Here is a 17,520-nt window from a genome sequence, read left to right as displayed (position 1 = left end):
TAAAATATCTTTTTGTTATGGGTTTAATTATATGACTGAGCTGGTTTTGATTGAATTACCTTCCAAAACGTGTTAGGTTGTAGCTTAAAACTGGTTCAGTAAGAGATTATAGCTTCACTTTTATATGTAATTGAAGCTGAATAACACTAAAGTGCATCCTAATTTTGGGGATGCGATGGCTGAATAGAATTGTTAGAACTTGAAGAAAGTCTGAATCTAGCTCTCTGTGATTAGAAGAAATAAAATACATGAATAACTATTTTTTTTTAAGTAGGCATGCATCTATTCTGATGACCTGGTTACTGAGGTTGATGCTACCATGAGTACTTCATGTATTTCTAGTGAAATAAGTTGTGTTACTTAGCTGGAAATGACTAAACCGCTATGCAGCAAATAGTGGTAGGATTGAGAGCCTGTATCTGTATTGGCATATGTAAGATGATGCGATTTATACAATAAGGTGATCATTGTTCAAGAGCCAATAAGGAAAAAGATGAAAAAAATAGAGAGGATTAAGTCATGCTGCAGTTGTTGCACGAAACATTCAGCTGTGTGAGAGCAATGCCAGCCTGAACAGCATGTGGCTTCCAAGCGACACAGCCAGCCAGCCCTTTGGCAGGGCATGCTCTTGTTTGTTTTGGGACGTACACAGCACTGGTGCTAACCTGGCCCAAGGGATCAATCCTGAGTGGTGGCAGACACCAACTGGTTGCATTCAGTTCTTGTGTTACTAGGACTTTGGCAAGCACCCTCAGATTTTCAGTGTTTTCCAGCTTTTCACAGGCTACTTGCAGTAAAATCTGAGTGTATGTAGCAAATGGATGTTTTTATTGCTGTTATTTAACTTTTTGAAACGGATTTTACCTCTGTGGCCTCTCTAGAATGACAAAAACATAGTTCGCTGCAGATTAGGTGAGATATTTCCAGCTAATTCTGCTTCCTTTCTTCTCTTCTTTTTTATTGCTTGTTTATACATAGATAAATGTCACAATCATAACATAGAATGACTTATATATTACATGCAGTAAATTTTTATGTATTCTTTTAAATTTTAGTCTTAGGTTCTGCTATGTAGTCAGAGAGTTGTCTTAGAAGCATTAAAATAATGTATGAATTATTTCCCCTCCAGAATATAGTCAAAGTATTTAGAAAATTTGGTTGGGAAACTCATTTACAGCTGCATAACTTGATCATACTTCTACTGTCAGTCAGGAGGATGACTTCAAAATTGGTGTGAAGATACTCTGATACTTACTTTCCATCAAAGAAAGTACTTGGGTAGGGATAGCTCTACGATCGCACCTGAAGCTGTAAGATGTGCAGTAAAGCTCTGCTCTCCTTCCTGTTGGGCAGCATTGCCCTTCTGCACTCTCAGGGGAAGAGCTTTCTCCATCTCTGGAATGCTCCTTTCTGATGTTGGAAGCTTTCAAATCCATCTTTTACCCTGTTCCTTTACCCTGTTCATCAAATCTGGGCCAGCAGCCTGGCCAAGTGGGACGTGCTGCCTTCTGTTTTCTAAAAGGATCCATGTAACATTTTTAACATTCAGTGTGACGTTGTATTTCACAAGCTCTGGCAGAATCCACATACTTATTAGAAATAACAGGAGCCTCAAATTTTAAAATGGGTGCAAGGAGGAAGTTTACTCTGATTCAGAAGGTTTGGATAAAATCCCCTATGTCAATAATGTTACAGTGGAGTTAGGTTACTGTATGTGTTTTTCCACTTATATTAGTCTGAATTTTATGATTGTTTAAACTTCACTACAAACAAAGGAAAAATGAAGATCTGGATTTGTTTTCACACCATTGAGCTACATGCCACAGAAACTAATGTTAAATTTCCCTAAGCCTTACATTTTTTTAATTGTGAGAAATTGTCCGTGTTGTTATGGCAGGAAATAACCAATGAGGACAACACAGCATTCATGCAAGAAGTCTGGCCTTAGCTAATGGTAGCCCCTAGGACCTGAGTAGGTGTTTGAACTTCATTTCAACTGCCTGCAGATGTCCGTGAAGTGAAGTTTCAATTTACTGGATGTCATGTTGCTCTAAAGGGTTATTAGCCTGAAAATCATAGGCATTTGACTTTGATAGCGTGGCTTCCATTACTGCCAAAGTAATTGGAAAGTTTAAGATAAACACTGTCTCTGTCACATACACACTCATAAAGTCTACTAAGCATAACTGGAAATAATGTTATAGGTCTTTGTTTTCCACAGCTATTCAAAGTAGTACAAAAAAAAGTTGGATTGAAGTGTTATTAGGATCAAGGCTACAACTGTCTCTAGAGCCCTTGTGACTACTGACATGCTGTCATAAGAGATCAGTCACATTGTGGATGTTTTGAGAGATTATAAGAGGACTTGGGTACGCTTCCAGACATTTCTTTTGAACTTCGTTTAAAACTGTCTCTTTCCTTGACTTGTTCTGATGTACGTGCAGAAGTGTACTTGATCTAGAGTTTCTCTGCCACAAGGTGACTTCAAATTTAAGTTCTTTGCTCTAAAAAGTACGTATCTAATTATAAACTCATTTAAAGCCTGTAAAGTGAAAACAGGACAGTAAAGCTTTAAAAATAAATGATCTGGGAACAGTGCAATTAACAGTGCCGTACTTTGTGACAATTTGGGCAAAAGAAGCACTCATTAACTGGTATTTTTAAATTCCTTGTCTAAAAGCTAAAATAATTTCCTGACTCTGTTTTGACAAGGGAGGGAAGTTTTGGCAGCACTGAGGTTCTGTTACGAGAAGAAACATGTCTGATAAAAAGAGCAGCATTGCCAGATCAGATTTTGCTACTACTGTTGTTTTTTTAACTAGTTTTTAGGATTGCAGGTAGAGAGTTAATGTCATGCTTATGACTAGCAGTAAAGCAGCTGTCTTCAAAGAGATGGCTCAATTGTGACTGACTTAAAAATTGTGTAGCTGAAGAGCTCCCAGGTACTGTATAAATCCCATCATCTGAAACAGTCAAGAGTAGGAGCAAAGAGTCTAGCCTGTTCAGGAAAATTTGGCATTGCCTCACTTAGCTGTCCTCCTAGGAAGCTCTGCTTCCCTTTTTAATGCAGAAATGGAAGCAGAACTGGGACATGGCTCGCATTTACAGGTTACAGGCACATAAGGAGAGGTTTCAATGTCATTTTGATTTCACATTGAATGTAGACAGTTTGGCAGTAGAAGCAGTAGCTAGTATGTGAAATCTCTCATGTTTTAGACTGACTTAATCCAAGAAGTTGTGGGTTTTTAGTACACATTTGTAGCATTTTCAGGTTTTCAGTAGCGTTAATGTGTAGAAACTGTTCCCTTGAAATAATGTTCAGTTGTTTAGCAATACTCACTACTTTGGGCTCAACTCAACTTTACAGCAGTTATTCCTTTAGAAAAGCTGAAATAACTGTCGGTTGCCACCTCATCCAGATTGTTAAACCCCCTGAATTTATCTGTGACCTGTTTAGAGTCTGTCTAGGTTCTCAAGGGAGTAGCTTTTACAAGAAAATGTTGAATATCTGTATAATACCAAGTAAGACCTGTCCTATTTCATTATGTCCTCCTATTTGATGTAGTAATCTTTCCTGAACATCATTACAGAAGGGTATTGCTGTTTTCTTTAATTTTGCTTAAATAGTCTATCTAGAAGAACAAAAATCTTAAAAAATAAAAACAAAATCAGAGCCATACAGTAGCAATTTTACACTTCATCCAAACACTTTTGGTTGTATAATCATGGTAGTAAGTTATTGATATAAGCAAAAGTTAGAAACAAAAAGGTAGGACATTTTAAGCTAATAATTTTTACAGAAGTTAAATTCACTTTAAAAATTAACTCCTCTAAACAGATATTTACTCTAGGCTTTGAATAAAGTGTAAAGATTTTTCTCATTCATCTAGTTTTGCACTGGAAAGGCAGGAGCATGGAAGGTTGCGAGTTTTCAGGTTAATAAAATGTTAAAATGGTAATAACACATTAGCTACAATTTCCTGTAAGTATTATTTAACACTTTGGGGCCAAAAGTTCATTATTTCTGTTACTGTTGCTGTAGGATGTCAGCTGTAATGAAATCACAGCTTTGCCACAGCAGATAGGCCAGCTGAAATCTTTAAAAGAACTGAATGTCAGAAGAAATTACCTCGAAGTTTTACCACCAGGTAAAATAAAATAAATAATAATCCCAACGCCTTTGCAGTAATTCTTTTTATTAGTATTTTGAAAGTATCTTTAATAAGTTAAGTAATAGTAGCAAATAGTAATTACCTTGTGTTTGAATTTATTCCATTTGAGTTTGCTGTGTCTCTGTAGCCTATAGCATTAAGTAGTACTTAGTGTGTGACTTTGTTAATGAATTATCTTCAAAATTTTAGCTACTGTAACTTGCACAAATTCTTACCTGTGAATGCAGTATGGTAATTGTCATCTGCGTTAAGATAAATAAATAAATAAAATCCAAGTTTTTAAAAGTTATTGTCACCTGTATATCAATAACACCCTTTTCCATTCCCAGGATAGAATGGAGTAAATACTAGTCAAGTTCCTGTCTGAGTTTGTATTTTTAAAAAAGGGAAAAGAGGATGCTATACACTGCCTTTTATTATGAGAGGCATATTCCTTTTTTTCTGAGATTGGAAAAAAAATAAATAAAAAAAAGCTTTATTCAGAAATATTTTACTATTTTATGGCAAAAATAAGTACAGATATAACACCTTTTGTCTTCTTTGTTGCTTTTAGAACTAGTGCAGCTTCCCTTGGTAAAGTTCGACTTTTCTTGCAATAAAGTGCTTGTGATTCCCATCTGTTTTAGAAAGATGGTGCAGTTACAAGTATTACTGCTTGACAACAATCCTTTGCAGTCTCCACCAGCACAAGTAAGTAACATCATTTAATTTGTGCCTTAATACTGGGTGGATGATAACTTACAGCCTATAAAATGCAACTTTCTGTAATAGTGGGCATCTGAACTTGTCAGCACAGACATTAGTTGTGGATATATAAACAAGACAAAGCATCATGAGCGTGTGCACCATTGAAACCAATGTCACTCTAGAATATTTCCATTCTACATATGAATAAAGCTACATATTTATTTTTGTCATTCCTGTCTCCATATGAAACCTAATGTGTGTATAACTTTGGAAAAGAGAGTTGTTGGGAAACTTCCTGGCTTAATTATAAAGTAATAGAATGTTCCAAGTTGGAAAGGATCCACAAGGATCATCAGTCGAACTCCTGGCTCCACAAAGGACCACCTAAAAATTAAAGGACATCTGGGAGCATTGTCCTAATGGTTCTTGAACTCTGGCAGGCCCGGTGCCATGACCACTGCCCTGGGGAGCCTGTCCCAGTGCCTGCCCACCCTCTGGGTGCAGACCCTTTCCCTAACCCCCAGCCTGACCCTCCCCTGTCCCAGCTCCATGCCGTCCCCTCGGGTCCTGTCGCTGTCCCCAGAGAGCAGAGCTCAGCGCCTGCCCCTCCGCTCCCCTCGTGAGGGAGCTGCAGGCCGCCATGAGGCCTCCCCTCAGCCTGCTCTGCTCGGGGCTGAGCAAACCCAGGGACCTCAGCTGCTCCTTTGGGCACTGGTAGCTTTATGCAATGACTGGGACCTCTCCAGATTCCAAAGACTGTTGAAAATTGAGAGAGGTCTCACAATGACATTAGTGGGTTCTTTGAGGGACCCTGTGATGAATCCCATTGGGCCCCATAGACGTACATACATCCAGCTGGAGTAGCAAATCCCGCACAAGTTCAGAGTTGACTGGGAGTTTGTTTCCCCAGTCATGGTCTTTCAACTCAAGGCTCCAGTTCTTTCTGTTAATAAGAGGCTAGTTCTAGAAGTTCTGTTGCAATTTACTATACATTCAGGCAGCCTAGAACACAATCCACATGAAGTTTATTTTACTTTATATTATAACTGTACAGAACGTCATACACAGATCAGACTCCTGTTCTGAATATAGGCCATGCTGAGAAATAATAAATAAATGAAACATCTGCTTGCTGCTTCAGGAGAGCTTTGTTGTTGACTTGCTGAACCCTAGATTCATCATACTGTATCTACTACAAGATGATCAACAGCTGTGGAAATACTTGAGAGTTTTTACTACACTGGAGAAATGCTTTTCATTAACTACAAATGGCAGTGCAGTTAGTAAGCTCAAAACATACGAAGGAAATTCCAGCAAGCATGTGGGTTAAAGAATACGGATAGAGGAAAAAAAAAAAAAAAGCAAAAGCCAGTGAAATGCATCATAAACATTAACGAGCAATAGTAGAAGCAATGTGACAAAGTGTAAAGAACATGCTTGTTAATTAAATGTCACTATTGACTAATTTTGGAAAATAATTACTCACATTGCAGTTAGTAATAGACTGGAATATATTTTATTAATCATAATCCTTTTGGAGCAGAAAGCAAATTTGGATCTTTTAAAGTAGAATAAATTTTTGTTGTTTTCTGTATTACTCCTAGAGTATTTATGGTAGTGATGTCAAATCATTATTTGGCTAATTGAAGTAGCTCTTAATTCTTAAAATAAATAATCTGTTTTCCTTTCTATTATGATTATATGAGTTAGTTTTCAGAGAGTTTCACTACATGAAATTTGAAATACATTTTTGTTTTATTCCAGTTACAAACCTATTTTTTTTTCCTGTCCAACAGATTTGTACAAAGGGTAAGGTGCATATATTCAAATATCTGACTGTACAGGCCTGCCAGATTAAAACAGCAGACTCTCTGTATCTTAATGCCATGGAACAGCCACATTTGCCACAACCTGTGGAAGAGAGGTATGAATAAAAATCTTGCTTAATATTTCATGTAATATTTATGATCTTGGAACAAAGTGAAAAATATTTTTCATCTTATTCAATTGAATGCTGTTCTTTTTTTAAATTGCTGTGTCAGTCTCAAATCAGTGTTACAATTTTCAGGATTGTAATTGAGTAGGAAATAGAGCGTATACAGATATATGCTTTTATTTATATATATAAAAATAATAGCTGATGAGTATTGTGTCTAATTGGGTACTTTAAAATGAGTAGAGGTCATATTAGGCAATTAAAAAAAAATGAGATAGCAATTGCAATTATTGTAGTCATTTTGTTCAAATATTAAATTTCAATGTCTATTTTAAAGACTCAAAAGGAGGTTTCTGTGTTAATAATTACTCCAAGCCCCAGGGAGTTAACAGCTCGTTTTAATGCATTAGTGGTTACCTTTAAATTAGTTGACGCTTGTTTGAGTTCAACTAGTTTAGTTTTTCTAAAAAAAAAAAAAAAAAAGTTTTGAATGAAAAACTAAAGTTCTTCATTTTTGTCTAGTGACCTATAGGACAGATTATTTCTGTTGTTTTCATTAATCCTTAAGCTAACCAAACAGTCTATCTGATCTACTTGGAGCATACTGCAGATGTGTAGTTAGCAATCATACCGAGTTATTTATTCACTGGCATTGATAATGGAGGGAATTTTGCTTTAATTCAAAACAGGACAGAATTCTAACCATGCATGCTGTGACAGTCTTCTATTGATTTTTTTTGTTCACATCTAGCATTGATGACATCTACCCAAGTAAAAAGGACTCAGATTCAGGTGTTGGTAGTGATAATGGCGATAAACGTTTGTCAGCAACAGAGGTAAGTTGCTTGAATTTTGTCTACCTCCCTTCCCCTAACCCCCTTATTTTTTTTATAGGGCAACCATGTGAATGCAACTTCAGGTATCAAAACTGTGCAACCACACCCTTGGCAGTCATTTATTAGTGAGAAATTCATAAAACAAAGATAAAAGGAGTCTGGGATTTTTTTTCTGGTTTAGTCTATGATGATGTTTAATCTAGAGATGCCAGTGAGATACTTGATAGTAAATGGCCAACAACCTACCAGTAGTGAAAATTTAGTATGGTTTTCAGACAGTTTAGATAATAACTTAAAGAACAAGGTCCAAAACAGAATACACATTTGTTTTTTCCAATAAACTAATTGTTATATTATACGTCTAGTTCCTTTTCACTTGTTTTGTTTGTTTGTTTGTTTGTTTGTTTTTTCTTTGATTTGTGAATCTTGTCTGTTTGGAATTAACAGGAGTTCAGTGTGCCTGGTCCCAATGTGTTCTGTGGTGTCATGGATATGGCAGTTCAATGGAGAGTAAGAACTTTAGGAACTTGCAGATTAGTGTGTTTACATGCTCTGGCAGACAGGCAGTGCTGGAAATATGCCTTCAGAATTTTTCTTGAGCTATGTTGTATGACTGGGCAAAGAAAAAGACAGCTTTCTGAGAGTAGTGTGCTACTAAGCAGTTACAGCTGCATTTCCTAGACTTTTTTTGAGGCTACGCTCAGTCAAACAGGGCGCTTAATCATAGAAAGGTCCCTTCTTGGGTACTCAAATAAGCAATTAAAGTTGAATTTTATTAATAATATTTTTTTTCCCCAGGAGAGTGGCGGAGTTGCCATCCCTGGACATATGTAAGAGATATGTGGATATGGCACTAAGGGATAGAGTTAGCGGTGGTGTTATGTGGATGGTCGGACTTGCTGATCTTAAGGGTCTTTTCCAACTTAAACGATTCTATGAAATAATGATAAATAAGTAAATAACTTTAATATACTTCAGTGATGATATTTCTGAAATGTACAAATGAAAGGACCTAATGGGAAATACTCAGATATTCACATTAAAATATTAACAGAAAGAGAACGGACTTCCTACTTAAAATAATTTTGCATTGGTTCTTTGCTTGTTTCTGTCTTCCTTTGAGGAAAAGAGTCTGTTGCTTTTGAAACTAATGTATAAAGAATCGAGCTTAGATGCTGAATTTGTATTTACTACAAAAGCAAATTGAAAATTAATCCACTTACACTGTAGTCTTTTGAATACAGAATCACTTATAAACACAATGGTTGCCAATCATTTGGGCAGGCTTTTTACTTAATTGTAAGAGTGTGCAGCCCATTCAATGAGGCTTGCAAACTGTTTTGCCATTCTTACGCTTCCTGAAGTTGTTAGCTTGTTAATGAAACTTGTTCCAGAACTTCCTCTTCAGCTATAAATAACACCTTTACAAAATAGATTGTCTTTCTTGTAGTCAAAATGTAGCAATTGGCATGCTGCAGAAAAAAAAAATATTTTGGAGACAACTGGACTAAACCAGTACATATTTATAGGACAAAGACTTTTTATATGGGATCTGTTTACTCATTCCATCTCTGCCTGTCAACTGCTCTGCTGGTAAGGAGAAGATTGATGCTAGTATCAGTAATCCCAAATATGCTTGGTAATAAATTCACTACGCACTTTTCCTTCTGAGACAAACTTTAATAAATCTGCTACATATAAGAATTGTGGAAGAAATATTAGTAATGACAGAAACCTCCATACCAAACAATAGATAAACATTAAATGATCACGCCTTTATGAGTTGTTGAACACATTTTTAGAGGTTTTCTATAAATGCATCAAATATATCAAACCAAGCTCTGCTTTAGTCTGAAAGCTAATTGCTGTTGAGTTTCAGCTCTTTTACAGAATACTGCCAGGAGGTCATTTTGCATTTGTGCAATGTGAAAAGGGAAACTTAAATGAAGTGCTTGTTTGATTGAAAAGCAATCTGTTTTTTTTTGTTTTTTTTTTCAGAAGCTTGCTAATTAGGTTTGGATACATACACGTGAGAGGGAATACTTGATGAAATTAAGTCAATTAGTCTGGCTTGTTGATAGGGTCAATTCTTCAGAGCTGTAGTCTTGGGCAGTTGGAGTGAAAGACATATTGCTGTAAAATTGATCACATCAGCTTGAAGACAAATTCTGCTTGAAGAGAGCACACTCCCACGTACCTCATCTTTTAGGAACAGAGAGTAGCAGATTCACTTTCTACCTTCCTTTGATTTTATTTTTTCCTCAGTTAAAATTCATTAGAACAGGAACTTGGTCAAGATCCAGATGGTGTCCCTGCTGCATTACCCATAAGAGAGATGCTGTAGTACCAGCAAGACTCTGTAGGAAAACTCTTTTCAGAATGCATCATCCAAATTGTGGTGGAAAAATATTAGGTTTTTGAAATGAAAATTGGACTCTTCAGCCTGTGCTTTTGATTCTTTATATCCTTTGTCTCTTTCTTTTGCTAGCTGAATAATGGTAAAACTGGATGTAGGAAGTGAGATACAGTATTTCCCTATGAAGGAGGAATGAGGACTTTTGTATGTTGCTTTGGATAGTTTCTGTTTGGTAGCATACTGACAGGAAGCACCTGGAACATGAATTGCAGAGTGCGGTAGGCTATGGACCCTGGAAGTCCTGTTTAGGTCGAGGGATTATGTTACGGGATTGATAATTTTTTTATTTGTAAATTGAATTTCCTGTGGCTTACTGCTTTTTATTTATTTATTTATTTTTGCACCAACATTCCAAAATTTTTTCTAAAAGTTGTTGCTGTTTACTCTGCCTAGCCAAAGCAAACAAACAAAAAAACTTGCCTGTTTTTTTTCGTATTCAAAACTTTTAATAATACATGTATAATAATATTCTACTGTAATATTTTTGAAACAATCGTTGTGAAATTAACAAAACATAAAACTTTTGATCTAGAATAACTGAACTTACTACTTAAATGTCAAGTAAGATTAAGATAAAGGAGGCCTGGATGGAAAGACAAAAAAACCTGTGATATGAGGCTTAGCTTCTTTTTGGTGGCTACATGGAGCCCCTTTATCAGCTGTCCAGGAAAGAAATGCAGAAAGGCAGCAACATTGTCACTGCTAAGAGAGGGCTGGTGAAGTTAGTAATGTAGTAAAAGAGACAGAAGAATTGTGCTGCTTGGCAAGCCTACTGTGAGGATGTGTTCTGCATGACAGCAGCTTCTTACACCAGGACTTGATCGTGTTAGGTGCACTGGTATCCTCTCCAATACCAGCTTTTTTACTCTACAGTGTGTTCATTATTATATATCTAACTTTTTTTTCTAGTCTTTGATTTGAACTGAAACCAATGTTTCTTTTATTCCTTCTTAGCCATCTGATGAAGATACCATCAGCTTTAATGTTCCAATGTCTGACATTGTGGAAGAAGATCAGGTTATAAAGGAAGATCCGGGTCACCACGCGAACTCAAGAAAAGGTTGGAATGTGAAAAAAGTAGAAGTTAAAAATATACATTTTTTTCATAATTTTACATATAAGGCTGTAAATCAAGTTTGCAAAAAAACATGGCCCAAGAAGTATCAGTCAGTCTTCAAGAAGGCTACAAATGTCACCTTTAAATTAGATACTTTATCTTTGCTACTCTTTTTCCTTGGAATGTTCAGTGTTCTATTTTGCACTGGATAAGTGCCTTAAATTGTTTTTCTTATACTGCTATCAAACAGCAAGTATTTTCATTATTAAATTTTTTTGAATAAATGCCTACCTATCTAGAAGGCTTCAAGCATACCTATGAAGTCATTTAAAACAGAAGAAAGTGCTACTTTAATAGTTTTAACTACACTGAATCAAGATCCTTATAGTTGCAGTTTTGTACCAGTTTCCATGAACTTGTTTCACCTTTCTCAAGAGTTATTAAGTTGTAGTTCTGAGTGGGGGAAGAAGAATGAGAGACTGCTTAAACCACGGTTCTCAATCAGTAATACCAACAAATAGCTTTTGTCAGATGCTAGTTCAGATTCTGAATTAGCTACATGTAAAAGTAGAGTCCATTTCAGATGACTGTACTTAATGCGTGTACATATAAAGCTTTATTCATCAAAGCCGGCATTACATTCTGGAAAGAAATAAGCATCTCTTCAAGTGCTGACAGTGTAATTTTATCTAAATATTGTTAGTTACACCTTTATCAGCATACAGGTATCATTAATAAACAGTGTTTCTCTAAGGTCCACACATACCAATAAAAAACTGCAAGGTAATGTCAAGGAGTTGTACGTGGAAACCATGTAAGCAGGAGATGAGTCTTTCACACTAGTGTTAAGTACTAGATTAAATGTACTTCAGTTCAGATTCTCATCAGAATGTAGTAGAACAATAAGTGGGATAGTAAGGGTATCATATCCTATGGTGTTTATCAGTGCATCAGAGGGTAAATTATGGGATCAGACTGCCTCAATCAGAGGAGAAAATTATTATTGCCACATACTTCAGGAAACAGTATATGTAAGCAGGAGATTCATGTTGTTTGGAAGGCTCTGATTTTTTTTTTGAGTTCTGCTGAGAGTTTGTGTTACAGCACTCAAAGTTGCATAAAAAACCTGCTTGTCACTGGCTGAGATATGCGACTATTGTAAAATCTGTAGCTTTCCCACTGTGTTCTTGTACTGGCAAGGCATTTTGTGTAATTCAAAACTTAGACACCATCAGTGCCTGTTGTGAGCTGATCTATGACTGTATGAGCCAAGGATATTGATTTATTACAGCTTTGGAATGAATTGGCATCGATCCCTAGAATGCAAAAGTCATAACTAGTTTGAGGTTTTTAATATGGTTTGAATTTAAACTTTAATTGTTTCTGAACTCTATAATCTGTATTCTTATGAGTAACAAATTTCAGCTGAACCAGAAATCATTCTATCTTCTGTTATTGTTGTTTTTAGTGGAATTCCATCAGGGATCTTCTCACTTGATTGTCAACGATAAGTCAAGAGAAACAGGAAACCAGTTTGATGAATCGGATGCTCTTACTACAGAATTTATGAGTTACATTAAGGCAAGTTTGTGATCAATTTTAAATGGGGGAAGTATTTTAATGGCTTTCATAACTATAGAACAAGCAGGAATAACAAACCGTAGACATCTTAATGAATAATATACCACAACATTGTCATAAAAGATGCAGGATGCAAAAGTAAGTAGATAAATTTAAAATGATGATAATTAATCTAGTAAATTATTATACCCATAACTCTTTTCTAGTTTGCGAGTTGTCCTTTAGCTTGTGGCTAAGGCTTTAGGAAAACAGTGGTTCAGTAAAAGAGAGGTTACAATATTGAAAGGTGGTATGACAGTATTGCTAGAGTAAGCACTTTAATTTATTTGTGTTTTGTTATCTTCTTAACATTATGGCAGTTGAGATCAGCAGTTGGTGACAGGTAGCTCATCCGTTCTGTGCTGAGGATTTTGAACTGGGGGTATTTACCTTCTGCTGCAGATCTCCGACTCTGTTGTATTCTCTGGTTTATACTTTGTCATCTACTAACATGTATTTTGGGACATCTAAAATTGAAATTCTGGTTAACCAAACCATACATTGACTCAGTACCACTTGCTGTGCCAAAAGAGGGCTTAGGTTTGGAAGATTTTGTGGTTTTCAAATATTCATCCTAATTGGTATGGCTTTATCTTATCTGTATAATTATGCCCAGAAACTGAGGTTTGCCTTCTAGAATAAGTGCTGTTTTTTTTTAACCTCGTGATTTATGCCCTTATGGGAAAAATCAAATACTTCATTTCTGTAATAATTAAAAAGGATGAAAAGAATGTCTTCATTCTACTGGGGGTTGTTATTGTGAAATGTGCCATCCCTGGGGAATGTTAGAGAAGCTGCTACACTCCTCAGTGGCACATCTGGCAGAATTGGATAGTGTTTACTGGTGGTACAGGGTGATGCGGTGTCTGTGCCAAACCCGTGACACGAAGAGGGTAGGCTTCTGTTTTATGCTGTTCATTCTCTACCAGTATAAATGCACGTCCACTCAGAGAGCTTCTGTTTGTAGCGGCAGCTAAATTACTTCAGTGTTCTGCCCATCCAAAACGAAGAAAAGAAATTCGCAAAATACCAAATGGAAGCATAAGTGAGGGATTCAAATATTCTAATAAGTAGCAGTTCATAATTACAGGTAGGACAGTGGGAGCTCTGATTTATACCTACACCGAACCCAAAATAACTGGCCAGCTGATATGAATTGTTGCATGCAGTTTTGTTTCTATTTTGTTTTCTGGTTTTGTTTTTTTTTTTTTAATCAGAGTTGTTAAAAATGGTGAAATAGGGATCCTGTTAATAGTTATGAATGAAACACAGAATTGTTACTGTTTCCATATTTGGAATTTCCTTGGTCTGTAAACAAATCTGGCTGTTTGAAGAGAGCAAGTTAAGATTACAGTAAAGGTCAGGCTTAACTGAAGCATTGTTTGCATACACCAGAAAGGCACAAATGAAATGTGGGACATAGAATAAAGAATTCTCGTGCTACTTGACTTTCTTTTTAAAGTTAAAGGAAGTTGAGGGATGTTGGCCTCAATAAAATCTGATTGTTGAACAGAAGATCAAGTAATTAGTGTCTGAAAAGGGGGTAGAGTGAGGAGTGGAGCAAAAGTGTTGGATTGCTTCAACAAGCCACCCTAAACTGTTAAATAAAATAGGTCAGTGCTGAGTCTGAAAGGAAAATTTATCTGCCTACTTAATTGCAAAGTTCAGTTCTTAATCACTTTGTCTGCGTACAGAGCAGAGCAGCGGAGTGCGATGAATTATTGAGAATAGAAGAGGATGCACAATGGCAAACAGAGGAAATGTGAGTATTTTTGTGTGTGTCTATAAGTAATTAATTGTATTGTTTCATTAGATGACCAAAACTGGTCTTTCCTTCTCAGTTAATAATTTTGTGGAGTTGGAAGCGTGACAGAAGCACAGCCTTGCACTCTCTATAGGTGCTTGGTGTTTTATACATTATTGATAAACAAAGTGGATCTTATCTTGCAACTAATCTGTAGGCACTAATACAGCTGTGTTGTGTTTTTAACCTATGTAGAGGCCAAGCTTTTTAATTAAGTATTTTGATATTTAGTCTGCTTATATGGCATCGCTTTTGTTCTTGTTTTAGGGAAAAAAAAAGATTTTATCAAAACTTATAAAATCTAAGATTAATGCAAATGAAAAAAAAAAATTGAAAATCTATCAGTCTCTTTCCGCATTGTCATAATTTTAACCTTGAAGCAACCATTAATTCATAAGCATTAATTCAAGAGCAGTGAACATCAGTCAGTGACAAGAATGCATAAGAAAGGATGATTTAGCACAACAGTGTACTGCTAAGTTCTCACTAGCAGAACAGTAGAGTCCTATGTGATTAAAAACAAATATTCGAAGGAGGGAAAAATAAGCACTTTCTAAAATAGCCTTGTTGGCAGAACTAATGGGTGATTGATTGGTTTCTAAGCTCCAGAAAGCATCGCAGATCTTGAAAAGCAAAAGAAAGCATGCTGTCCATTAAAAGAATCACTGTTTTTAGTAACAATATATGTGATGAAAGTGATTACTAAGAGTCAAATATTAGTAAATAAATTTTCAGCTTTAGAAGTCAGTCTACTTAACTGAGATGCAAAAGTTTTAGTTTACCACATTTGTTTACCTATGTATGTATTGGATCGGGGAGTTTTGTTAAAGGCAGAGTGCTGGTGAATTTTTTCTGAAGACACTCCATAAATTCAGCACTTTGTGTGCACAGAGGCTGTTCCCCCATGCCCTTAATACTTGCTGTATCCTTGATAACTGCTGTTTTACCTCGTTTTGGATGTTTTTGTTTTCTATTATAGAATAAATTTATCAGAAGAACAAACTATTGATATAGCAATGATAGAACAACTAAGAGAAGCAGTAGATTTATTACAAGATCCCAACAGGTATGCTTAAAATAGCTGGTGTCTTAATGTCATGTATTTAAAATAGCTTTTGGAGTTCTTTTTAAACTGATAATTTAAATTCTCCAGAGTTACCAACTGTTTTGTTAGCATACTAATAATTTTCTGGAGGCACATAGTTAAGGCAACTTGCATTCTCTCTTGTGTATGTACAGTATTTTTAGTATGTTAATAAGGATTTCAGGTATAAAAATAAAATAAATTTAGAGGTGGAGAGACAGCTATTAATCTCACTCTGTACACTACTGTGATTTTTCTGAAATTTCCTGTAGGATAGTCAAATTTCTTTTCAGGGCTGTAAACTATCCTCTACTCTTGCTTGATGTATTTATTATGTAGGGCTTGTAGAAGGTTTTGTGGCCCAGCTTTGCCCTGCATTAATAGGACATATAAAAAGGGTGCCTGAACTAGTGATGGAGTTCCTTTAGTCTCCTTCTGAAGCTGGAATGAGAAAAAGGAAGAGGCAGCTAGAGAAGATTTAGGATACCCCTTGACTGTAGAAGGCAAAGTTGTTTCTAATTCTTTATGCATGTTCTAGGTGCCTAAAGCCAGGTGAAATGACCCTGGGTCTGTGAATAAACAAAAAGAATAAGTATTTAAAAGAAACAAAAAAAAAAAAATGCTTGTCTAGCTTAAAAGGACAGTTGAGGTTGTAGATAGCTCTGTCCGTATGCTTGCTATTGCTTTTCTGTGTGTAATCCCTTCCAAAAACTGATTGAACTCATTTTAAAAACCAAGAAACTAATTCTTATTCATTACCTATATAAGGTAGCTGTTTTAGAGCTTAGTTTCTCTGAAAATTAGACAACTCCTTATCTTTTCCATTCTAAAATATCCTTGTTTTTACTTCCTCCCTTGGCCAGTTTACTGTGTCCATTTGTTCTTACAACTACTCTGTTCTTTAGTTTAAAAGCTTACTTTGATGTTGCTTTTTTCACTTAACATAACGTTTCTGCTTTTTTAGGACAAAATTTCACTCCTGTTTAGTATTTCATGAGAAGGAATTACCTGGCATTATTTTGAATCATACAGAGAATATTTGAATTCTTGAATTGTATACTAAATACTTGATTTACGAGTATTTTCTTCTTAATTAAAAAAATAAAAATTAGGAAATTTTTTTTTAATTCCAGTGGTTTCAGTGAGAAAGTATTTCTTTGCTTCTGTACCTCATCTGAGGCTTATTACTTTGTGGGAGAAGTGCTGCTGTTAACATGGAAGAAGTGACATTCAAAACTTCCAGTTCTTAGCCTTGTAAAACTTGTCACTTTGTTTATCAAATATTGCGTGATATTTCCTACATCTTTAGTTTCTCGTACCAAATTACAGAGAGCAATAAAATACAGAAAATTCATCCCTCAGTTTCTCCGTGCTTGTTCAGATGTGCTTTCAGGGGCACGATAGTATATATGAAATGTGGCGTTTAAAGATGACTTTTAAAGATGTCATGTATGTATTTATTTTTCTACGCCAAGTGCTAAGCAGGCCACTCACGTGTCTGTTTGTTGTGTGTTAACAAACAGACTTGTCCAGTATGACTCACCTGGGTGCCTAGTATTTACCAAATAAAGCTGTTGACTTTCCATTCTTTGGGCCACAGGTTCCTCATCATTGCTTGCACAATTACTGGATGATATGGCAGTTTTATATAATAAATACGTTATATAAAGCTGTGTGATGAAAATTTTGTTTGTCATGCTGAGTAGCATTGTTATCTTCATCCAAATCCACAAAGGAGTATAAATGTTTGCATTGCTCTGTAACTTAAGATGCACAGAAGCTTTCACATGCTTTTAACTTAAGCCTACAGCATGGTAAAATTTTTAACTTTCCCCAGAGAAGTTTCCATTGTGCATCAGTATAATCATCTAATCAGGATAAATTTAATTTAAATAAGTGACTTTAGCT

At 35.7% G+C, this 17,520-nt stretch overlaps 1 protein-coding gene across 3 annotated transcripts in view; it reads left to right on the top strand.

Moving 5' to 3' along the window:
• LRCH1 (leucine rich repeats and calponin homology domain containing 1) overlaps window positions 1–17,520 on the top strand; it is a 117,733-nt gene that overhangs the window by 63,316 nt on the left and 36,897 nt on the right. For 2 of the 3 annotated variants that reach the window (XM_082774836.1, XM_082774835.1), the window contains exons 4-11: window positions 4,043–4,148; window positions 4,726–4,862; window positions 6,656–6,783; window positions 7,547–7,631; window positions 11,002–11,107; window positions 12,573–12,685; window positions 14,419–14,486; window positions 15,508–15,594. In XM_082774836.1, the coding sequence (XP_082630962.1) occupies window positions 4,043–4,148; window positions 4,726–4,862; window positions 6,656–6,783; window positions 7,547–7,631; window positions 11,002–11,107; window positions 12,573–12,685; window positions 14,419–14,486; window positions 15,508–15,594 (830 nt within the window). The remainder of the gene's footprint in view (window positions 1–4,042; window positions 4,149–4,725; window positions 4,863–6,655; window positions 6,784–7,546; window positions 7,632–11,001; window positions 11,108–12,572; window positions 12,686–14,418; window positions 14,487–15,507; window positions 15,595–17,520) is intronic. The other variant, XM_082774837.1, reaches the window with a different exon arrangement.

This window comes from Aythya marila, assembly GCF_965140915.1.
Source record: "Aythya marila genome assembly, chromosome: 1".
In the NCBI taxonomy this organism is placed as follows: Eukaryota; Metazoa; Chordata; class Aves; order Anseriformes; family Anatidae; genus Aythya; species Aythya marila.
The sequence above is the reverse complement of the archived record's forward strand: the minus strand, read 5'-3'. Positions and strand labels throughout refer to the sequence as shown.